The sequence below is a fragment of the Calonectris borealis genome, chromosome 9, assembly GCF_964195595.1.
Source record: "Calonectris borealis chromosome 9, bCalBor7.hap1.2, whole genome shotgun sequence".
In the NCBI taxonomy this organism is placed as follows: Eukaryota; Metazoa; Chordata; class Aves; order Procellariiformes; family Procellariidae; genus Calonectris; species Calonectris borealis.
Genome location: NC_134320.1, coordinates 24,947,708 through 24,972,569, shown reverse-complemented (window position 1 = coordinate 24,972,569; position 24,862 = coordinate 24,947,708). Strand labels below are relative to the sequence as shown.

Sequence of the window (24,862 nt, the reverse complement as noted above, 5' to 3'; positions counted from 1 at the left end):
TAAAATAAAAGAGGAATGTAAGAAAATTTCAAACACTGTTTTGCACTCCCATATACACAGATCAGTTCACCTCACTTTTTTTGAAGTACATGGGTGCCTTACATCGTAACGCAGTGGGGGACTGGAGCAGTGCTGTTTGTTACAGGAACAGTGCTATTTTAATCAACAAACAATCGTTTGCCAACAAATAAATACATGGTACACACAACACAAAGAAGAAATTAGAGGGTAGGGGGGAAAGGAAACAATTCAACAAAATAGTGACATGATTGTCAAAAATTAAAATCTCCTTACAATGATTTGAACTAGTGGTGCTGTCGATGAACGCGGTGCTTTCACGGAATTATCTGGATGATTTAGCTTCTTGGAGTAGTGAACATTCATAGTTTACAATATACACAAGCCTCTTATGTATTGTTTCTCAGAGTTCTTTTTTTTTCTTTCTTTTTTTTTTCCTTGTTTTTCCTTTTTTTTAACAATGCAGTTGAGAAGGCAAAAGAATTACGGAGAGAACAAAATATTCCCTGTTACTTCTTTCTACATTTACGATGGATAGTGTGCATTTGATAGAACTATTTTCTTTCTTTGAAGGGCTAAAATGCATAAAGCTTTAATGAAGAGATTTGTACATAAAAGCAACTGTTCCCAATCCTGTGTCAAACTATCTTATACAAAAAGAAAATCAATTCAGTTCCTACTTTAAAGGAGTGCCCATGTGTGTATCAATGCAGTCTTAACCCTTTTGCCCCTGCCCCTCAAAGCCGGGTGAACTGCAAGACACTTTTTCTTGGCCCCGGTTTACATAATCCACTGAAACTTTTTTTTTTTTTAAAGTCGCATTGATCCTCCAGAAGTCAGCAGCTGCCTTTGCTGTGCAAAACAAAATATTGAGAATAAATAGTTTCTTTCTTTTTAAAATTATTCAGTTTAAGGTCACCGGACTTTAAATGAGTGACCCTGCAGATTTATAAGGCATTCTGCTCAGCAGTCTTTTAAATAGTCATATATGAAAGAGCCATGCTACTGGTTTGGACTTGGTCCCATTCTCGGTAAGACTTCACAATGTCATACGTGACTGATGGATTGAATGGCGCTGGATTCTGCAGCGGCTCTCGCCATACTGTGCCACATATTGGGAGAATTGTGGGATGCGGAATGAAGGGAGTCCTTGTCGGAGAGAGAGAGCATCATCGCATACGCCTGGTCGGGGAAAGAAGAAGGACAAAGAGGTCGTGATCCCACGGCGCGGATCTGCGCTTGGACCCGTGCCACCCCTACGCGGTTAGGGCATCATTTAGGCTACAACTGCTATTCCCAACTTAAAAAATATCAAAGCGCATTAGGTAAAACCACTGTCAACCTTTTCACTGACACTTTCGACTCACTAATAGTAATAATAATTTCTGCTTTCATCTGCTTTCACGAAGATCTGAGAAACCTTTGATACTAGACAAGGTCCCAGAGTCTCCTTTGCCTTCAGATTCTTGGCACAAGAGGCTCTTTTCAAGAGCCTGAGGAATCACATTATCCCTTGGCTGGTCCTGTATTTCACCGAATACCGCAGGCTCCTTTGCTGACCTTTTCTACAGGCATATTCTGCAATTTTTAAAACGGGAATCTTTTGAAGGGGCTAAAAAGACCCATTCTAATTAACATTAAAAAAAAAATCAAGAAATAGCACTAAGATGTCAGCCCAGTTATTGCTGTTTTTAAAACACGCTGAGGACCCAGAGGAGGCAACATTCAATAGACTTTAAAAAAAAACACCAAAAAGCTAAGCCAGCCAGACGACTGGGTCCCATCCCTGCGAGGCTGCAGTTAAACTCCACGGCACCCGTGGGACCACGCCAGTTGTAGGAAAGCAGAGCGGGACTATTTCTTACCATGGCACTTCTGTGGGTGGCAGACAGGAGCAAAAATAGCAAAAAAGTAGGCAAATCCTCCGTTATCAGGGACCAGAGCATCCCGCCGTGCCTCCCTGGCGCAGCGGGAGCAGAGGGGAAGGTCGGGACAGGCTGAGGTTTGCGGACGTGGAGCTCAGCCCTGCCTGATGAAGCTGAAATGACCTCGCCTGCCACACGCTAACGGTTTAATCCTTCGGGTATTTGGCGACAGTAACATTTTAAGTGAGTTAAGCTTTTACCTGGGATTTGGATTTCCTGTACAACGGTTGTTTTAGGTCCTCTGGCAGCTGGGAAGTATTGAAAGCTGCCAATTCAGCTTCACTATATTGATTTTCTTCCATTTTCCTCATTTTGAGGCTATCTGTGAAGTGTCTTATGTGGTCCAAAGCTGAAAGTCCAGTCTTATTATACTCCTCCTCTTTATACCTACAAAAACACCACAGAGGTTTTCATGTCAATTAAACGATCCTCTCTGCGTTCCCTCGTCCTCCCAGATTTACACATCGGAGCAATCTCCCCCTTTTTTACATTCATAAACCACCTTGCCCTGTGGAACCATGATCCTGAAATAAAAGAAATTCCCCTTTTCTTTCCGAAAGAGGAGAGGGTGGGCAGCGGGAGCAGGGGAGGGAGAGGTCGTCTCTCTCCCGGCATCTCCACAGCCTTTCACAAGATCATTTCGGGAGATCCAGGTCGGTTTATGGAGCAGATAACGTCTCTCCCATGAACGTTTCCTGTCTCACCCAGAACCTGACAATAGCTCCCCGAGCACAGTTATTTTTCCTCTTAAGGGCTACAGATTGCATGAAGAGACTGCAAACAGGGCTAGTATTGACCCAAACACAGACGCACGTTGCTATCGTAACTGGGAAGCTGGCTGCTTGGGACCGGTTCCCACGGCACACAGTTTGGTGCTGGCACTTTTGTATGGGTTATTGTTTTCATCTCGCGTATCGGGCACACCAATACTCGGAAGGAACCAACCTGCCAGGGGAAGCTTTGCAGTTCATGTCCAAAGTACTCGTTTCCTCGTAATCCTCCTCTGGAGTCCCCTCGTGCATGTCACTCGTAACAGGCTCTTTGACTGCTTTCCCTGCAATTTCGCTCTCTTCATCTTCTTCGTCCATCATGACTTCATCTTCTGCCTCTTCGTCATCCAGCAAATCCGAGTTCTGGCTGGCTACCATGGCTTTTTCATCCTTAAAGTGGCTGCCATTCATTCTGAAAGTACCAAAACAAACCCAAGCAATAATCACAAATCAGTTATGAAAGCTCCTCACCAGCGGACTGTCGGAGGCAGATCTGAAAAGGATCCGTCCCAGTAGAATAAAGTCATTTCTGTATTTTGTATCTTGTTTAGCTTCAGACGTTCAGGCAGTACTGGAGAAAATTCCACTCCAAAATCAGTGGGACGTTACAGTGCCATCAGCATGGGATTTTCCTGTTATCCTGGGAGCCTAAAACTACTGTTCAAGCGGAGATACGTTCAGACATCCATTCCAAATTTTCTCACGCGTTATTTCATCTCATGTTTCCAATCATATATGTAGTCTGGGCAAAACAACTCACTGACTTTTAACAGAAGCTGTAGGGGCCAAGAAACCCTGAAAATCAGATCCGGCATTTTCAAAAACGACATCCAATACTGCATTCAGAGTTTTAAAGTGAAAATTACATGCATAATTAATTTTGCACACTACCACCCATTTGGAAGCCATGCTACTTCCCTGAACATATGGATTACATACATGGGAACCTAAGGACTTCAGCTGAAGACCTGAAGAGTGGTCTGCAATACTGCCTCTATGCTGAACTACATTATCGACTGATTTGAAGGGTAAGAAGTAACGAAAAGAAAGGTCATATAGCATTTTAAGTGCATTTATTCTTATTAAATGAGTAATTATAGCAATACACACATGGAAAACCATTTGCTCTACCCGCTGTTATTACGTTCTCTTTTGCTTTCAGACAATGACTTCTCTTAACTATTTCCTACGGGATTTTATCAAGGACATAATACCCACGCTGAGGTAGGGGCCCATTTGCTAACGGCCTCAACCCTGCAGGATTCTGAGCATCCGCAGCTGCATCGTGTCCGCCGCATTAAACGAGAGCTAAAGAAATTCGGCACCGCCACCACGTTGACAAATGCGTGGCCAGAGGCACTAGCGGTGTAGAAGGGCTGAACTCGGTGGATTCACATGAATTCACGCTACCAGCGTATCTGCTCCGCCGCGTTATGTAGCACGGAGGCCTTGATTCATCTATTGTTCTCATTGTGCAAAAGGTCCTTACTCTTCCAGGAATACAGTTATAAAAATGGAAACTGTATTGTCCGCCCGCAGTTTGCTTTAGACTCCGTGTGCTTCAAACTGTGCGGGACAATATGGAATATACCAAAAGTTTGAGCAAGATAAGGATGAGCCCTAGCAGCGTATTTGGTATTTAGCGTTCGACTTGCTGTTGTAACAGATGTACTTTCTTACGGAGCGGACACAAGTGAAAGCTAGTTTCTTATACAACAATAGCATCGTCTTCCTAAACATGATAGAGTTACATCTATTTTCCGAGCAAACTCCAGCTGATTGTTACGAGTTTAGTATTGCATTAAAAAAAAACCTAGGGAACGGTCTGTTTATATCAGAGTATCAAAAAATCTGAGGCTGTGCAGAGTCAGGAGAGCTGAAGCAGCCACCCCCCTCTAAGATAATCAGAGCAATATCTCTTTATCATCTTTTATTTAAATAGGCAGAAATAAGAAATTGTTGAGCACAGTTTGGGCTGCCAACTTGCTTGTTATGCTCAATTGAGGCTGCTAGAAATGAAAGGAAGATGGACTACAACCAAAGTAACAAAAGCCATGTGATTAAGAAAACAGATTCTCTAATTATGCTTTCAAATGCAGCAATTTGCCAGGGATAAAATATCCATCAAGAGCAGTCTGAAGTGCCAAATTTAGAAAGGAAACACTGCACAACCCAGCAACCTTTTCACTTTGCTGACTTCCTGTCGGAGGACATGTTGAGACCAGATGTGCAAAGGAAAAATCCCAAGTCCTCATTGCCAATCAAGATGGAATGAAATTTGAATATGCATGTAATCACTTAATCCAATGCTTTCGTGGAAGTTGTGTTATGTCCACCATTTTTAGCCCTTCACAAAGGCAGCTGGAAATTGAGAGGACAGGGGAGTTTGTCACCAACAGTAAGAAATTTTTGATGCTGATAATGTAATGCCAATTCAACAGCGCAAATAATGCATAATGCAACACCAGTCTCAAAGAAATACGTGCAGCTGATATGCGTATCCATGCTACAGTCTTTTCTGCTTAGCTGTATTTTTATTAGCTGAAAATATTTAGAAGTGGGCTCTCTTCTGTTAGTTCAGAAGAACTGAAACACCCATATACTTAATAAATCTTCGTAGGAAAAAGTCTCTCACAGGCTAGAGCACTGTGGACTACCAATGCCTACCCACAGCCTCACGGGCTTTTTGCTAGTCAGCATCTTTCTTGGGATTGAGTTACTTACAGGAAAGGAATTTCAGTTACAATCTTTCATTTGATCCAAGAATTTAGCTTAGTCTACTTCGTTAATTACACATTTAAATTGCATTTATATCGTAAAGCTCTCTACATTTAGCCACAGGCTGTAGAATTCACCTGTTCTGCCGTGAATGTAAAATGAGGGAATTTTTCAACAGACTTAAGCCAAGGATGGGAACTTGAAACCGAGAGCTCCTGATAGAAGGAGAAATGGGTTCACAGATGAACCTTCTGCCCCGCATCTGCCACTGGGAATACGCTCACGCACGGTGGGGAGGGAATCAACACGTTTCTTTTCATAAGACACCGAGGTGACACTGAAGCAACCAGATTGCTAAAATAACTCATCAAACGTGAAAAATCAGGTTTCGTCTGGAAAAGGAAAAGCGGCACCTTTTGAAGGCAGATCAGTCGCAACTCACCTCTCCTCTGAGTTTCGGGGGGATTGATTGTTGTGGTTGCTGTTTCCAATAAAATTCCTAATTTCTGTGAAGTAAGAGTCTTCCTTGTCATCTAGGATTGCCCCCGTGCTTTCCAGTTCTGAGTGAGGTGAAGATGTTGCAGTACCTTAAAGCAAAATAGAGGACTTCTGCTGTTGCTCCTTTACGTTTTTTCTATATTTAACCGTTTACATCAAATGGAAATTGAAATGATGGTTAAAATGGGTGAGACCCAGAAATGTTGGTCATAGTGATCTACCAGCTGTAAAACCGGTAATTAGAAGGGAAGTATTATTATCCACGGGCGAGGGCGGTTTCCAGCCAAAACGACTGCTTGCGTGCTGGGTGCCATTTCCATGGTTTGTGATTGCTTCTGCCAAGTTTCTATTCCAACATCTCCCTCCTGTTCCCTTGCGACTGCAAGACTGTCAGTCAATAACCGTGTTAGACCAACGGCCGAACTGAGCAAATGGAACTTCATTTTAGCTCCTAATTATGCAGATTTGCTTAAAATACGGAACAGCCATTGACATAATCACCCAGGTTCCTTAGCACTGAGAGGCCAGTGACAGACGTCTTTCTCTGTGCATTGGGGAAAAGACAGCTCTGCGTTGCAGGTACCTGCCTATTTCCAGTGGGGCAAAACGTAGACTGGAAAGACTGCAGACAGGGTTTTTATTAAACCCTGCAGATACCTAAACCAGACCAACGATATCCACTACCTGCCGCTGCCTCCGCTGCTGCTGTGCAGTGACCGATTTGCTTTGGGGCTTGGGAGGCACCATTACCTCCACAATAGCTAGGGCTTTTCAGCTCCTGACAGTGGGAATATTTTAGAGGGTGCCAAGAAAATCTTTCAGAGTGCCCCCTGAGACTCTAAATCTAGGACTCCTATTGAGAGCCACGTGATCGCGGAGATGGGATTAAACCAATTTTCCCAGTCTGTTCTCAAAACGCTACGGTTGGCTTAATTAAAACCAAAAGAAAAGACATCATCCAGTGGTATTAAGTTATACAAGGATAGAGTTTACGCTGGGATTTTCAAAGCACTTTAAATGTCAGCAGAGCTTAGGCACTTACATATTTTCCAAAAACCCACTCATCGGAGCAGATAGCGCGGAGCAACATGTGCCTACTGACATCCCGTAGGATTGAAAGTGAACGTGAGGTCCCTGTGTATGAACGCTGGCGGTACGTAGGGCACGCCGGGGAGGGAAAAGGCATACATACCAGACATGTTCCCGTTCTCATGCTTTTTTAGATGTCTGTCAAGATTGGTTTGTTGACCAAAACACCTGTCACACAAGTGACACTTGAATGGCTTCTCTTTATTGTGGATGTTACGGACATGTCTCTGCAGGTTAGACGATATGCTAAAGGACCTGTCACAGTATTTGCATCTAAAAAAACAAAAACAGGTAGGTAGAAAAGGGTCTGTTAGTAGCTGGAAATGTAAGATTTGTCCTAAGAGACATGAAGCACCTTCTGGGCTCAGCCTCGGTACCCAACTGCAGTCCCTTGGTCCCTATTGAGGCAAAACCCTCCCTGAAATAAGGACAAGTTTTGGCGAATAACTGGAGAGCTGTGCTCTTGGAACGGAGACGTCACTTCTACGATGGGTTTTTTAACTTTAATTCACATTAGGCTTTGTATTTTAAATACTGCCTTTAGGAATAAGCATAATATTTCAGAGTTAATGGCGTCAAATTAGCTGGGGTAATTGATTCCCATGTTTTTAAAACTGTTGCATGCAAAGTTGGGAAGTTTGAAAACAGTAGAGCAGTAACTCTATTGTTTCATGTGCTGCCAATACAATACAATTAAACACTTTGGTAAAAACATGAAACAGATCTCTTCTAATGCTCAAATAAGGTAAAAAGAGCTATTTCTTTTCCTATTCTAAATTATACTGCGTGATTAAATCTTTTCTTGAGGAATTAGCTTGCTCGATTGCTAATCCCAGAGGAAATTTGGTTATCTTGCAAAACCCAGCAATAAACAATCTCAACCTTTAATACTGTGCCAATGTGAGTAGTTTAGTCTATCACTCTGGTACCAGAGGCATCAATTTTCATACTCTGTAGCGATTTGGAGTCCCTAAAGCCTTTACTGTATTGCTCTTTAAGCCATTACTAAGTCATACTATAACTATTCCAAATTCTCTGCCTGGCAACTAGCCAACAGTCTTCACCACTTTAGTTTTTCAATCTTTTACTTCTCCCGTGCTTCTCTTACGCTTGTCAATGATGTCAAATTTTTTTTAGTGCTGAAATCGTCCATTATGCTACTAATTGCTTGTGGCTTTTATGTAGTGGACGGGTATAACATGCATTGAGACCTTCCTTCAATGAAATTAGATGTGAATCTCATTTCCCAAAGAGACTAGAAGCAAAAAACCATATTGTTTCCTCACAAACAATGAGCTTACTCTGCTCTTTACAGCTCATAAAATGCAGAAATTGGTGCATTTGTTTTACTGGAACATGAACTGGCTTCTTTCCAGTTGATTTAAATTAGTCTTTCATTTTCAATAAGGTGAAGCTTCTGTACACATTTCTGCATGTGACTGTCCTGGATACCGTATCACATACATATTCTTATCAACAAGAGAGTACACCCACATGGGTTTCGGTTAAGCAGACCTCAGAAAGGATCCAGATTAGGCAGGAGACAAATAAATACAGTAACGCCTTTGCAACCGGGACCTTTCAGACATCAGATGATTGACGAAATACCCAACTTTAGGCTGCAAATAACACCGCAGAGCTCTTACAAAAAAAAAAAAATCTTTGCAAGGGAAAATATGACCATAAGCCCTATTGAAAATCACTTCAACCATGCTGGTTCAGAAGTGCCAGCTATCCCGCGAGGCAAAGGCAGGACTTGCGGACGGTGCCTGGGCAGCTGCCTAAGCCCAAAGAATTTCACTAACTAGGACCAAAACCCTCCCCCATCTCCGCAGCTCCAACGCTGAATATCAGCGCCGACTGCAAAAAGCCCTGTTGGAGACCAAAAGGCAATGGTGGGTCACCAACGCTAAGGAGCGAGCGCCGGAGCTGGCCGAGCAGGGCTGTTGAGCGCTCACTGCCTCGCTTTATTCGCTTGCCCACAGCACCGACACGGGTAAGGGGTGGCGGTACCTATAGGGCTGCTCTCCAGTGTGCGTCCTCAGGTGACGTGTTAGGTTTGCAGATCTTGGGAAAATCTTGCCACAGTATCTGTGATAAGAAAAGGTTTGATAAGACAATGCAACCTTCGATGGCTTTGTCCCAATTTGAGCTGCCCCAGACACACAGCCCAAATTGAATCATTAATATATGGTACTATATGCTTTGGTATAACGACATTTCCATAAAATCATTCAGCAAATATAAGTGAGTGAGACACACACACGCATAAGAATGGGACTGGAATTGCTGGCACTGACCAGCTTTTCTTGTGCATAAGCAAGGGATATATGAAAACACACCAGTTTTAAAGATCACCCAAAATGTTTAAGCTCACTAGGTGATTATCTGTCACATTCAGATTTGGAATCAAGAGAATCTGTTATTAAAGCCTTGGATTTCTGCCTCCATGTAAGCAAATTTCAAACCTTTCAACCAATTCTACGTGTCAGCAAATGTGACATCATTCTGTGCACTGAATAGGATCAGAGCAGACAAGACTCAAAGACCTAATCCATCAAGGTATGTTTCTATAACAACATGTCTGGAAAGAAGGTGACATGTTTTCAAAAAGATCAGATAAACTGATATGCCAGTGTCAAACGCCTGCGCATTCTGGAGATGATAGAGGTATCTAAATAATGCAATTTAAAAAACATTCTCCAACCTCGATAATATGTCACAGGAACAATAATGGCAAAAAAATAACAATATCGTGAGCCCTCCCCTCCTCGTTGAAGTAACATATTAATACTCAGTTCATAATTGGCACAGTTCTATTAATGACATTCAGCCCATTTGTGCATGGGGACCGAGCACGGCGCGCTCTTAAGTGAATGAGGGTGGTGGCTGCTCCACGTGACGACTTTGAAGATTGCACCCCTTCACTTTTAACATCCCATTTATTTTTTCACAACGTGATGTATAAGCCTTCAAAATACCCGCGCAGTTAATTCTGCTCGCCTCAACAAAGCTCCCATTCATTTTGGTTGCACGTACAATGACTATCTTCATTGTGTTCTTTTTTAAGTCTGTACACATAAGTCCTAATAAGTCATGTATTTTATCACTGATCCCTTTGGATATTAAAACCAGAAGCCTGAGAAAAAACACGTCTGCAGTTTATGATCAAAAAAATCAATAATGAAAGCACACTTGTGCATATGAAAGCGATAAGAAAATTTGGAAAAAAGCATTGTTTATAAAACAGTTTCCACCTCATTTATCAAGCCGGTACAGGGCAAACTCTTTGTTTCATAACACCAGTAACGTCATAAATAAGAACCCCAAAGCGAAACGCTTTCCATGTTTCGTTGGGACCTGTCCGAGCAGGGGGGATTTCGGGCGCGCGGGAGGGCAGCGCGGGGCGGTTTTGGGGCTACCTGCAGGTGTAGCGCTCCTTGCCCTTCCGCAGCAGGGTCTCGGGCAGGGCGCTCGGCGGCGCGCGGAAGTTGAACATGGACGGCACCGACTGGATCAGCTCGTTGGCCTCCGGTTTCAGGGCGCTAAAGCTCTCCAGCTTTTCGGCCATGTTTTCTATAGCTGACATCTGCAACAGAAGATAGCACAGAACCCGTCACGGTGAATACTGCTTCGGCTTTCTGCCCTCACTGGAAACACGAAATACAAACGACATACAGAGCCAAGGGAAAATAAAAAAGGGAAAAAAATAGAAAAAAAAAAAAAAAGCAAATGTAGAGTTGCAGTCACAAAAATTATGGGGCACATTAGGCAAGGTGGTGGCCACAACGTTGTCCCACTTGGAATAACGCCCGTAACTGCTATAGCGGGGTGCTGTTCCTCTGCAAGGCCAGCACACAGCAGAACGTCTGTCCTGATTGCTATAGTGGAAAGCTGCTTCCACACAAAATCTAAATTAGCCAGTGTTCATTTCTTCTTATTTTTAAGCCTCAGCTTCTATAAAATTCCAGTTTATGCAGTCGTGCTCTGTGGGTGGTGTGCCTATGATTCTGTGCATCCCACCTACTGAAACCGTTGGCCATTTTTGACCAAATCAACAGAAAAAATAGAGAACCCAATAATAACTGAATTCCTACAGGGTTTTTTTTTTTGTTTTGGGGGTTTTTTTAAAGGACTTGCGGAGGACAAATACGGCAAAGGACAAATATGGCAGAGGACTCCTTTTGAACACTCTAGCTCAACCAAGGGCTGCAACAAGCCAGATCCAGAGAGGCTCCGTCAATGTCCCAGCCACATCCAACCATTCAGTCCAGTCTTCTTGCCCATCACAGTCAAAGACCATGAGATAAATCCATAAGAAATGAAGCTTTGGTGAGTTTGGTGCTATGTGTTTACATTACCTGTTAGATGCTTATTCTGTTTTTCTACAGCCTCTTAATATTCCTGCTCTGCCTTCAGTTGCTTGTAAATCCTATGCACTTTGAGATGCCTCCACTCTTGGTTAGCTGTCTTAAATGGCTTTAATTTTCAGGGATTGGGCATTAAATAATTTCTGGAGAATGGTTTCCTTTAAGGTGTCTGGAACCGACCAGGAAAAACTGCTCCAAACCCTCAAACATTGTCACTTGGAGAGTTCAAGACTGCTCCTGAGCCTACTGACAGGTGAGAGTAACCATCTGCCTCTTCATAACACCACAGACAAATGAAAAAAAAGAAACCCAAGATCTCACCTACAGAGCATAAAAACCACAGCATGAGCCCTGTGCAATACCCTGCTCGTAATGAAGGAGGAAATTATCTGAGAGACAAGACGCTGAACGCTCCTCAGCTGAGCACACCTTTCCAGCCCATTCTTCAAAATCCGTAAGAGACTGCTCCAATTATTGGGATTTTAAAATTTTATTTTAATGGGAAGAATTGCACATTTGTTGTTTTCTTTAAATTTTATTTTAATGGGCAGAATCACACGTTTGTCTCCTGGAATGACTATTCACGTGCTGGTTAGCTCTGGCTTTGGGTTGGTTTGGTTTTTTTCCCTTTAGCCTGTAGCCTGCCCTCTCATTTCATGCTCAGATTCCTAATGCCGAGGACAAATTGCAATGTACAGGGTACCACTGCCAATTTGCCAAATGTCTTTCATCAAACACGGTGCAAAAAAAAAAAAAAAAATCTCAGAGGGAAGTCAAGATACATTTACTTGTCAGGCAACAAATGTGAAAGCATTGCAAGGCAGTAGGGGCTGTAAGCTCTAGGGTTTGATTCATAATCACTCAGCTGCTAAAACATTCTCCACAGATGCAAGTGGACAGCACATTTGTCAATATGAAGGATTTTGACATGTACTGATCACAGGCGTGAGATATGTAATGATGATGCTGCTGGGAGAGGAGGTAATTCTACCTTGGCACCGAGATGTCATTATCAACCCGTACAACTCAACATTACCATATATTTCTTTTTAGATGACTTCATCTTTTTCTTTAGTCGGGAATTGATTTTTAAAGCTTTTACGATAGTCTTTCCACTGCCTTTAATTCCTTCTAATTGTTCCCTGCAAGAATTCATTCTTCTATTTTGCAATTGTGGAAAATAAATGCTTTGAATGAAAAATGACCTTTGGCCTTGGGGCTGATTAGCAGTGACAAGACAGTGCATGGGTTATGATAGCACATATTTATGGTGAAGAATAATAAGGGCATTGAGAGGTATAATAAATGTTTTATTTATGTATATTTAATATTCAAGTCAGTTTCATTATCTAGTGGTTTTAAATCATTTTTGGATCACCATTTCTCATGTACATGGTCCCCTCTAGTAATATATTAAAGCAACTATTTTCCCCTTTACATTTAAAATGGCTTAGTCATGTTTATTTTTTGTAGTTCTTATTTCCAGGATTTTGCAGGGGAGAAATTGAGACCGATTCTTCTCTGATGTACGGCGATGCAGATCAGCGCTACCTCCAGCACCGCCTCCAGGATTACATCAGTCCCAAAATAGGTATGAAATCAGCATCTAATCTTAAATCCCTCCTTCGGAGGAAACACAAGCACTTCCAATTATTTTAAAGTATTACTCGCTTTCCAAAAATATGTTTCTCACCATAGGAATGACTATTGTGTTTGTTGCCTTTTTTTTTTTTTAAAAGACTGATCCATGTAGTCACCTGGTATGATTTATATTTTTCAAGAAATGCACCAGCAACAACGGGAAGTGCTCGGCCCCAAGCCTTTGCTGATACGAGTCGGTGGCACCCCACTGCTGTCAGGATAATTATAGCAGTTACTATCTGCTGGAGATAGGGCTCACAGGAACCCAAATCAGGGCATTTTCTTAAGAAGTCCTGGAGCGTGCTGGTGCTCGGGGCTTTCAGGATGCAATTCCCTATGGCGAGATGGGCACCCGGGCAGCACGGGCTTGTTACAGCCCATAAAATCCTGCCGCCCCAGACCCACGACACGCTCTCCATGACTTTATATTCAGGTAGACAGCCCCCGCTCGTCAGTCTAATTGCAAAATCTTAACTGGGTAATATGAAATCTGGGGGTTGTCGCGCTGCGGACTAACTCAGGCACCAAAACCAAGCAGGGATTATAAAACCTCCGACACGTGCTTTTGGGAAACCAGTACCCCGGTTTCAAGCAGTGGCCCCAGGGGATGCGCAGGAGTTAGGGTTAGGGTTAGGGGAAGGGACAGACCTTCTCCCCAGTGTCTTCTGTCACGCACCAGCAAGGAGAGGTGCAAGAGCCTTAACTGGAGGTTGCATCTCGATTGCGGTGTTGAACGGCCATTGGTGGCTGCGGCTCCCATTCATTTGGCTAAACCCTTTTTGAATCCATTTATATTTTTGTCAAGGAGAGTTCACCAATTTAATTAGGTGCATATGAAAAGATACTGGCTTTTGTTCCTTCTAAGCCTTTTGCCTGATAATTCAGCTGGGTGCCCCTCATTTTTTTTTGTATTGTTAAAACTAATGAATAACCATTTCTCATTCAGGTTCTGCTCACCATTCATGGTCTCACAGAGCTGGGGCACAGCTCCCTCGGGCATTTCTTTTCCAAGCTGAAAAAATCAAAATCTGCTTAGTCTCTTTTTGTATGGAAGCTGTTCCCTACCTCTGATCATCATTGTTGCACTTTTCTGTGTCTTTTCTAATTCTACTACGTCCTTTTTGAGAGGGACTTCAGCTGTATTCAAGACCTGAAAGCAGTATAACATAACGATGTTTTCAATTCCCTTCTGCTAAGCACTCAGATGATATTTTCATAAAACTACTGACTCCAAGATCTTCTTCCAGAATGACACGAGTTAAGAGTCACACTTTTCCCTCGGCGTTACTGGGTACTTACTGACATTGAGTTTTATTGCTATTTTAATCCCTGGTGACTCAGCTTTCTGTGAATCTTCAGCAAAATCTTCACAGTCAGCTTTGGATTTAGCTATTCTCAATAAACAGCCACAAACTCTGCTCTTTGCCTGGTCACCCTTCTTCCTACGTCATACACAGACATGCGCCACAGTTCAGATCCCAGCGACTCCCAGGTGGACTCACTGGTAACCTTCCATGATTGTAAAAATCACTAATTTAGTCTTACCCTTTTTTTCCAAGTTTTTTTGTTTTTTTTTGACTAATTATTAACCCAGGGGATGGCTTTCCCTCTTCCGCAATGAAACTCCCTCTTTCAGCTGAAACACAACTGAAGTAGCTCCTACTCCTTTCAAAACACCATCACTGCTGATGGTACAGCAAGACTTGCCTCCATAGCAGCCGTGTTGACCATGGAGATGCTACTGGTCAGCAATCCACCAAACTCCTGGAGCAAGCTGTTAGCGACAGCATCTGTCTGGGGAGGTTAGGTGGGTGCTCATGGCCACCTCGTCTCTCCAGGGATGGTCCCCGGGGACCACCAGGCAGGTGGGCGTGCGGCTCGAGCCGCCGGGCAGCGCTTTTGGGAGAGGTCTGCACCCCGGCCGAGCACCCAAGGGCTGTGGCGATCCCTGAAGGGGGCACGGGGAGGAAGGCACAGCTTGACCCCAAAGATGGGATTAGCGTAATTGCCATGTCCATGGAGAAAGCTCTCCGAGGAGGCAGGGGAGCGAGAAGATCCTATTACATTACATACAGCTATTACCTTATGGACAAGTCACGTCTGCTCCTAATCTGAGATCAGTGAATGACAGTATTTTATATAGAACAGTAACTTTTGATTTACATATGTAAGAGTTGTTGATTCTATCTGTGTCCAGATGTCTGGAAAAGGAAGCAGCTTTCCCCCCGCTCCCTCCCGCTCCCTGAGAGGCTATTAACCTCCTACTGACGCAAACTAATATGCAGTCGCAATTCCCCAGCTCCGACTCAAAAATGCAGACATTACCATAATCGGCTAAAACAAGTATTTATAAACATTTCAACGGGCAAGATATCATCAGCAGGGGCCTTGAATATTTGCCTTAAAATTTATTAACCAACAGAAGAAAAAGTGGCATAAATAAAGCAAAGATTTGTTGTTGCTGCTTTTTAAGAATAACCTGATGATATGAAATAATCTAGCAGACAATGTCATGAATTACATGACCTCATGTTTTACAAACGCGACTCCTTCATTGCTATTATCGCAAAAACAACTGACTTTATGGCTGTAACTCATGGGAAAAAAAATTGTTCAAATGTTTGCTTTCTATTTTTACTAGTGTTATTTCGAGAAATCTTGAAAACCCAACTACCAAAGCTCAGGATTTCTCCCTTCCCAGTTCAAGTTATAATGCTTTCTCTAAAAACTACGACTAGTGAATTTGTTGTCTTCAAACTGTGTGCATTTGGACAGCCAGCCATGGAACTTGGCTGAGCTATATTCACATTCAAGAGACCTATCACACGCGGCTGAGCTTTATGAAGCAGTAGCGAGAAACTCCTGCTGATCCGCAGTATAGTTCCAGAATAACTCCAGTTGTATTAATGCAGCTGGTGGGGATTTAGCTGATCTAACAGAACGGATCGTGTCCTAAAATAAGCCCAGTAAAATAAAAGCTTTGTTAATGCACTCACCAAATTTCTTTTCATTTATTTGTAAAGTTATTTTAATTATTTACAACGATGCTCCATAAAGCTATTGCAAATAAAGTCTGAACCTCTTTATAAGCAACCTTCTCTTGATGGGACCAGAAGGCGATGAAAGACTCTACAGACTAAATAAATCGTGATCCATTCAAGAGAGGGTGCTGCCCATTGATTTGCGCTATAGGGTTCCTGCCAAACAATGAAAAACGATCTGAAATAATCTTGAAATATATGGCACATGCAACTGTGAATTGAGATAGAAAGGCTCGTGTGACATATTCAAATCTCTCAAGATGAAGATTCATCCATGAATCAGCATCCTGCTCTAGGCACTTTATGTTTTAAATACCTGTTTCTGCTGCAGCTGCTCAAAGCACTGGCATGGCTCACAAAAAAGCAGCAGGACGATGGAAATTTGAGGACCAAGCCAATGTCAAGGAAAGCGGACAGAAGAAACAGCCTGCACTGGGTTTTTCAACTTCCCAAATATGCCCAAACAGAGCCACTTTTCTGAGAGCAGAGGATTCAGGGTGCCTGGGCCAAATCCCAAATCCTTCATATGCTAGGCTGAATTCCCTCTATTGCAAAGAAAATGTGTGGGAACCACCTCTTGTGTTCTCCAGGCCTGGCATCTAACCCTACCTCCTATCTGTTGAGCTCATTCAGCGTCTACGGGTGCTCGCGGGAGTCCTTCGGTGCCTGCTTAGCTCCTTTCATCTCAGGATCCTAGTGCAGCTTTTGCAGCGGCATAAACCACCGCTTTACAGGGAGACAATGGGATTAAAAGCCACGAGTACGCAAAGCAAAGGTGCGTCGCTGCTTTTGAAGAGGAGAGCAGGGCTAAGTGCCAATCTGCAGGGGCGGCACCTCCGAGGGCTCCTGGACTAGCCCCGTACAGAGACGCACGTGGGAAAGAGTACGTGAAGATCTCAGATCTCATTTTGCGAAATTCTGCCCTCGTCTTGTGAAATTAGTCCACGTCTCACTGCGAGTGATGAGCAGGAGTGAGTCAGGACCCGAGCCGCAGCCGGGCTGGCTCCAGCTCTCCCCTCCGAAGCCCGAAGGTTGGGAAAAATCTGGGACAAGTATTTATGGGTTCAGTGCTGCAGCTGAGGAGCCAGCAATGCAAGAGCAAAACACGGTGTTATACGAGTTGCATCTGCAAAAGCAGTTGCTGTGGCTCTTTTTTTTCATGAACGATTTAGACGCATTAAAAATAACGTTTTATAAAAATAGAAGAGCAAGCTCAAATTTATCCCGTAGTACTAAAAGCCCAATTCCTGTTCGCATAAGGGGGACGATGTAAGTATACACACAGGACAAATTTGACCCAAACACGGCAAATAAATGGGTGTTTTATTTGTGCTTTAAGTACAGCAATGAGCAATTAAGCTCAAAACTTCAAAGCTATTAAAGTGACTAACTCCCACTGAAGTCAATGCGAGAGAGAAACGTGAAGTCCTCTGAGGCTCTGTATTTTAATGTCTCAAGCGCAGATTAAATATTTATAACTATTGCAATCTAACAAGATTTCAGCCTGAAAATTTCACTGCAATCTCTGAAGGAAACGGCTTGGAACAATTTCAGTCAAATATAAACAAAAACTGCATTTTGAAACCCTCACTCAGGTAAAGCTCCCATTGCCTTCACCAAATAAAACCAGCAAGATTAAGTAGGTAAAAATAAAGCCAATTTGACATAAGAGGATATTTATCCGCTACAGCTACAACACTCTGTAGGAAAGTGTGGCATGCTCCGTAATTGAGTGGTAAGTTATCTTTCATACTGTATTTTTCTTACACAATTTATTTCACAATGATTAAATCAAAAATATAAGCAATGAACTTACCCAAATTCTTTGATCAGGCAATTGGAACTGGGAGCAAAATTGAAACAAAAACAACACATTATTCCTGCGTTGGAACCCTCATTGCAATCAGTCTATTAATTAAGATTTTATTTAAAGATACTAATTAAGATGTTATTCTAAATGATTTGTTGCATCGCGGTATTCCCTCCCTAAAAATGCAATCCTTATAATGGCAAATTATCGTGAAATACTGTTAAATGATCTAATTTTCATAGCTTTCGGGCCAGCGCCACTGGGAAGAATTGTGCCCAGGCAGGGACAGGGTAAGGACTGCAGGGTTTATGTCTTTAATCTCTACTTCAGAAACCTATTTTAAAGATCCATCTGTTAGCTGGCGTATTATCCAGTTAAAAATAAATTCTTGCTTCATCAGATGGCAAGCTTCGGAAATAAATTCACTTACAGAAACACAAACTTGTAGGACACAAACAGTAATTTTGTTCATATTTTACACAGATAAATCCTGCCAGCAGAAAACGAAAACACGCAGTGCAATCCACACCTGTGCTTTTACAGGGGTGAACAGGACTGTAAAGGAAAAACAGCTTTTCTGCAAGCCGTTCCCCCTTCCTCTATAAATACCGAGCCAAATTCTGCCTTTGCAAACAGGAGACTCTATTATAGATCCTTTCTATTAAAGTCAGCAAGAAAGCAGATTTTGGCATTTACTCTTTTGACAGGACATGTGACGGTGGTTTAGGTTTTTTTTACAATGTAGTAAGAGTGCATGTTACACTCATGACCTTTGTACCCATCCATCTCAGACCAAGTTAAAGACGTTACCCCTAGCAGCTAGGTAAGTGATAAAATGAAAGCCAGTCTTCACCGTGGGATTTTTTTTTTCTATTGCACAGTGAGAAATGTGGAGGAATGGGCAAAAAGGTATAACGAGCATATCTGTGCACTCCCGCGTATGCGTTCGGCAACGCGGGTGCACAAGTAGCCCTCCCTGCTCCAGAGGGTGCTGGCTCTGCCCCGCCTCGGCTGGACCGCGGCAGGGAGGTGGCATCCGACACCTCCTGCTCACGCTGATGGACCTGGTGACCACACTGGGACCTTCCTCGGGCACCAACAATACATTTAACCAAGTCTCTGTAAAAAAACAGGAGGGGTGAAATCCCGACATCCTGCCCGCTAATGGCAAAACGCCCAATGTCTCCATTTCACCTGCACGACTACAGCATCCTCGCCTAACTCCCGTCAACCCCCCTCCAGTTCCCATTTAACTCAGTCATACATCGCTACATAGAAGAGTATCCAACTCCTTCCCTGCCCACCACAGACAAACTCCTAACGGTGCATTTTACCCAAACAGCCTCCTTTCCCACCCGCCGACCACGCTACCTGCCACCGTCATCAGACCAACCTGCGGCAAAACCTTCAGAGCCCCTTGATCCAACTTCACTAAACGACATCGATTTACACCTTCTGAAAAGCTAGCTAGCACTGAGCAAAATAATAGTTTCTTCCATCAATACAGTACTTAAAACGCCCTCATTGAAATAATTTACTATTACTTTACAGCCCCTTAGCTGCTCTAACAGAATCACTCATTTCATGGAGAGGAACCTGCCTGGTTTTAGAGCAGGGGACACAAAGAGGATCGAGCTCCTGTTGGCGTATTTGTGCATTTTGACGGTTGGACACGATGATCTTAGAGGTCTTTTCCAACCTGTATGATTCTATGATTCTATGATTAGTACTATCTGCTATGAAATGGGAATTTTTACTTGTCGCTTTGCAACCTGGGCAAGTAAGGTAACTCAGCAAGAGGTGCTGAGCTGCTATTAAAGACTTTACATAAATTCTCAATAATTTTAATACTTAATAGACTCTTCGCTTCCTACAGGCATTGGAACTGGAACAGGGTGTTTTTCTGCACTCTCCACCCATGCAATAGCATTATGTTTGTGCATCTGCAGCTATATAAGCCACCAGCTGCTCTTCCCAGTTCTCCAGAAGTCCTGTATTTCAGAATATATTCCATACAACGTAGGACATAACAACTGTTGCCTTCATTGAAAAAAAAAAAAGAAAAAAGCCAAATTGTAGCAGATTATTGGCATGGTTTGCCCAGGAATCAGAGGAAGCTGAACCAGAGACAGCAGCTCCTGGTTGTGTGCTTAAAATACAAGACCCATATGGGGTGTCATTATTAGGATGAAACAGCCTGTAGTCAGCAAGGGGTTCAAATTTGCAAATACCACAGAGCATTTTATTTCAGGCATAAGGTTGAACTCAACTTTTTAGCAAAATCTCCTTAAGCATGGAGAAGGAAGACAAAATGAGGGTGCGGTTCTGTTGAAGAAAAGCAACGTATAGTTTGCATACAGGTCCTCTTTCTATACTACACAGACATTGCAGTTGCTACACCGTTTTAGGGAGACCCTCCTAAATTTTTGTTATTCAGCAAATAAGCAGCAGGATTATGGCCTATGAACAGGACAGCAGCCCTCTCATATAGCGTGTCTTCAGGCACGGAGGAGCAGGGATCCTACAAAGTCATTGCACGTGTTGTAGCCCACAACGGCTACCTAAAAGAGACGGAGCATTTGCATTATGAGATTGAAAGCACTGGGTGGAAGGTTTTCTCTCTTTTCTGGGAGTCCTTAAATATTGACAACTGGGATGCTCAGCTTCGCTGGCCCGACTTTGAATCTACATCATCTCCTTGTAGTCAATCTTGACTCCACTGCAATGGCCCAGGGCACGGTAGAGTGCTGAAGAAGACACGGGTAGCTGCAAGTGTTGGTAGCTACGCTACGGTTTTGGAGGAACATGGTTCTAAAACATACATGTAGTTTGAATCTGGCTTCCTCTATAATCAAAACATGTTGTTTCATCTGCAAAACATCAAGAAGCTCAGAACAATGCTTACGCTTTTCCACCACAATGGTGCAGCAAAAACTGTGTGTTTTAGGAAATCCAAAAATGACTAAGACTGCATTCATTTCTCTGCACCTGCTTTGAAGCATCAACAGGCTTGTTTACAACATCAAAATTCCCAAAATACTTACTTGTGGATGAAACAAGAATCCCGGGGAAGGTCTCAAGTATTTCTCTTTTAAAGCTTCCAGTGGGTCAGTTAACTTTCTTTTCTCTACTCTGTAAATGTTAAAATTAGATTTTCTTGTGATGAATCGGTCTCAGATATTAATAATTATACAGCTACTCATGTTTAAAATAGTCAATTATACATCAAGTCATTTCTTTCTCAGAGATAACAGTAAACGATAAGGAAGTACAGTCAACTCTCGATTCCCGCATACAGCTCATTCCTGCGGCTGGGGGCTGTGAATCGCCACTAAAGGGAGGTTGTACCATTTACATAGGAAATAATCCCATTCCAAAAGACCGGTAGTAATTGTAACAGGAACCAATGACTAACTACCGAGCACTTTTATGAAGAAATAAGGCAACCGAGTGTGCTTTCCACTCAGAGGAGAGGAATTCAAGGCAACAGGAGCCTTGAGCAATGGGTAGCTCCTCGTCTGCTCATGCGAGACATCGCAGCCACCATCCCGGACACCTCTCCTTGTGCATGGCCGTGCACAAGCAGGGCGAGAAAGGCGGGCTTGTAGGAACGCACTGAATCTGATATGCCAGCGACAAAGACTGCGATCAGATCAACTCATGTGGGCATTTAGGCAGCGAAACGCAGCGCGGGTAATTCGGAAGCCGTGTGGAAATTTGAGATTTTTTGCTTTTTCTGTTACTGATGTGTACGGTTCAAGGGACAGATCCTGTTGTCCATATGTAGATGTAACTCACGGCAAAGGAAGGCTCGGTAACAACTGGCCTCGTGCTACGCTGCCAGAATTTGTACAGATTTCATTAGTTTGTAATGCAGGATCATAAAACATGGATCATTATTTCCACCGCTTCAGGCATTTAGAATAAATATGACGCAAAGAAAACCTATGGTCTAATACAGATATCAATCTGGCATGAATAAAACCATCTCAGTAAATAGCATCATATCCTGTTATCCTGTTTCTTCACAATGCGTACCTGTTGTCTTATGCGAGAGCATTCTCCAAATACTTTGCCCATAGCGTTTCTTTTGCAGATAAAGTAATAAATTGACATCATTTACGTGGCAGTAACTTTTTTTTTTCCAACAATAGGCCGTAAAATCAGTCATTTATACTACCGACAAATATTTTTATGGCTAATATTTCTCTAAACTAATCTAGATGCATGACTTTGGCTGGTTACACATAGACGAGCAGAAAGGCGAAGGGCAAAGAGGGGCTGACGTACACAGGACGCAGGTGAAATCCAGATCCCAGTGAGAACCAGCTCGGCCCTACTGGGAAACACCGAGGGGTCAGGATTTTACCGCTAGTTTTTAAAACCTCAGCTCACTGACGGTGTCTGCTTGTGCACCCATCGAAGCCAACGACAAGGCTCCCATTGTTTTCATAAGGTAGATCAGATGACCGAGCCCACCGGTGAGGCTTTGCACACGGAAGGACACTGCGCCTTCAATTATATTGATGAAATGCCCAGATAAATCAACCCTTCGCTCAGATCAGTGCAAAAAAAGGCAGAAATGACTCTCAATTTCCATACTTTTTATACACCTTAGGACAAATTTGCTTCTTTGTTGTACTTAGGAGATACATAATTCAGGAGGAACTAAAAAGGTGGTGTACAGCTGGCACCCCGCTGAGATCTCTCTAATTTCCAGGGGAAGGCAGAGGCAGAGGGCGGTAAAGGCGAGCGGGCAGCATTTTGGAAGAAAAGGAATTTAGGGCAAACCAGCGATGCCAAATACCCGGTAACTATTCAATACTGATGCCAATTCGTTTCTGGGTAAGAGAATATATTCAACTTCTGCATGTCAAGCCACGCAGGTTAAACTGATGACTCGCTGCAACGAGGGCGGTCATGAAGACTTGCTAATTGCAGCATTACCGGACCCGGTGTCGTGGTTTAACCGACACCCGGGGTTTGCTCGGAGCAGCTGGGATGGGCGGCGGTGCGCGCAGGTCAGCATGCAGCCTGGGCCACCCCACGCCCCGGGGGTGGGATGATGCCTCCAAGGATGGTGGGATGGGAACGGGGTTGTCCCGCATCTGCGGGCAGGTGGCCCTGGCAGACCTAACTGCCTGTACCAAAGGATGCCGAGAGGCAGCAGATAGTCCGTTACCTGTAAATGGGATCCATAAAGAACGGGGTGGGCCTGGCGTGCTGCAAGGAGGACTCCGAAGCTTTCCTTTGCTCGAGGTCGCCTCCTTTCTTTTCTCCAAAGACGTGGTTTTTCCGAGGCTCGGCTTGTTTTGTGCCGCTGGCTCGACTTCTGCTGCCCATGCTGAGATCTAGAGGCTGGTCCTGGCTTGCGGCAGAGGGGGCTGCTGGCTTTGAGGGTATGGGAGTGAGTGGCTTCTCCTCCTTACGCTTTATGGTGAGGTCAAAGGGAGACTCAGAGCTTCCCTTTGGGATCTTCTTTATTTCACTGGGTGATTGGGGCTCCACTTTCAAGGGTAACGGTCTCAAGTCTCTATCAGGAAATGGATACATTGATTGGGAGAATGCTGGAAAAAACGGGAGGGGAAACATGGAAGGGTAAGGTAAGGCTCCGACTTTTTTGTCTTGCAGCCCCACAAGTCCTGTTGAACCAAAGTACTTTTCAGCAATAGAAGCAATAGCCTTTATAGAATCATTCACCGCTCCTGACACCGCAGTCTGCTCCTCTAAGGATGGTGAGAAAATGGAATGATTGCTGTGGTCTTTCTTATTATTTATTGAAGCCAGGCTCTGCAGAGAGCTTACTTTGTCTTTGAACATTTTACCATTTTCTTTAAATTTCTCTTTCTCACTTTCAATGTCACTTTCCAGATCAGAGCCCGAGGTGGTTTCCAGGTCACTGCCACTGGGGGTACTGACATCGTCAAGGTCAAGGTCACTACTCTCTGACTGGTCACTGAGTTTCTCATGCGGCCTCTCTTCAGAGGACCTCTCTGGTTGAAGCTCCACTGGCTTAGTCTCCCCTACTGGTGGTTGCTTATTTAGTGCCTTCAAAATATCCTGGGTGGCTGGCAGTATCTGAGGATTTGTCATGAGGGGACTTTGACTTTTGTTTGTCTGATCTGCGCTCGGTAGTCCTTTAACAGGAGAACTAGTAGGTAGCAAAGGTGGCCTGTGGTACAAGCCTGAAGGAAACAGACCAGGGAAGCTAAAAGAAAATCCAGGAGCTGTTGGAAAGGTAAGACCAGCAGGATGCCTATTGGCTCCAAAATAGTCAGCAAGGCCCGGATTTGCATGATTCATATTAACCATGGACGTTTTATCCATAGCTGGGGTTCCAGGAAGTGAAATGCCTTGGCCAAAAAATCCTCCTGCTGCAAAATGGTTCTTGCCCTCACAAAATCTCCTGTGTTTATTTAAGGAAGACGTAGTGCTGAACATTTGTCCACAGTCTTTGCACTTGATTTGGGTTCTGCAATCAGCATGCATGCGCTTATGACGACAAAGGTTTGAAAACTGAGTATAGGATTTATGGCAGACCTCACCTGTATGTAAACAACAACAACAACACATCTCAGGCTTTATGGTAATTGCCCCCACCCTCAAAATTTTGCAAATAACACCACTTTTTTACCCGCCAAATCTCAATTAGGAAGCCGTAAGGAGAAGTCTGGGTGCACAAATGTACGAAAAGCTATTGTACTCTTCCAAAGCAAGGCATCCAAGCAGACAAATGTCTAAAGACAGCACCAAAACCCACTCCAACAAACCAAAAAAGGTCTGAAATCACCAAAAGACAATGTTTCTTTGTTTGCTCTTTGTATTGCACAGCGTTGCACATTCGGTACTGTCATTCTGCATTGCATTAGCACCCAGAGACCCGCGGCTCGGTGCTGTAACACCGTACGAACCCACGGTGGGAGCAAGCGCTCGTGTCTTCAAATGACATCCGTTCACGTCACTATTCACGTGTGGAAAGTTA

At 43.5% G+C, this 24,862-nt stretch overlaps 1 protein-coding gene across 2 annotated transcripts in view; it reads right to left on the bottom strand.

Moving 5' to 3' along the window:
* Positions 1-474: 474 nt before the first annotated feature.
* Positions 475-24,862, bottom strand: part of MECOM (MDS1 and EVI1 complex locus) — a 47,767-nt gene continuing 23,379 nt past the window's right edge. Inside the window, exons 6-15 of one of the 2 annotated variants that reach the window (XM_075157430.1) lie at positions 23,063-24,425; positions 20,925-21,012; positions 17,887-17,913; positions 10,441-10,607; positions 9,032-9,109; positions 7,122-7,291; positions 5,874-6,018; positions 2,889-3,125; positions 2,144-2,330; positions 475-1,200 (exon numbers count right to left, since the gene is read on the bottom strand). In XM_075157430.1, coding sequence (XP_075013531.1) covers positions 1,066-1,200; positions 2,144-2,330; positions 2,889-3,125; positions 5,874-6,018; positions 7,122-7,291; positions 9,032-9,109; positions 10,441-10,607; positions 17,887-17,913; positions 20,925-21,012; positions 23,063-24,425 — 2,597 coding nt within the window. In that variant the 3' untranslated portion in view covers positions 475-1,065. The remainder of the gene's footprint in view (positions 1,201-2,143; positions 2,331-2,888; positions 3,126-5,873; positions 6,019-7,121; positions 7,292-9,031; positions 9,110-10,440; positions 10,608-17,886; positions 17,914-20,924; positions 21,013-23,062; positions 24,426-24,862) is intronic. The other variant, XM_075157431.1, reaches the window with a different exon arrangement.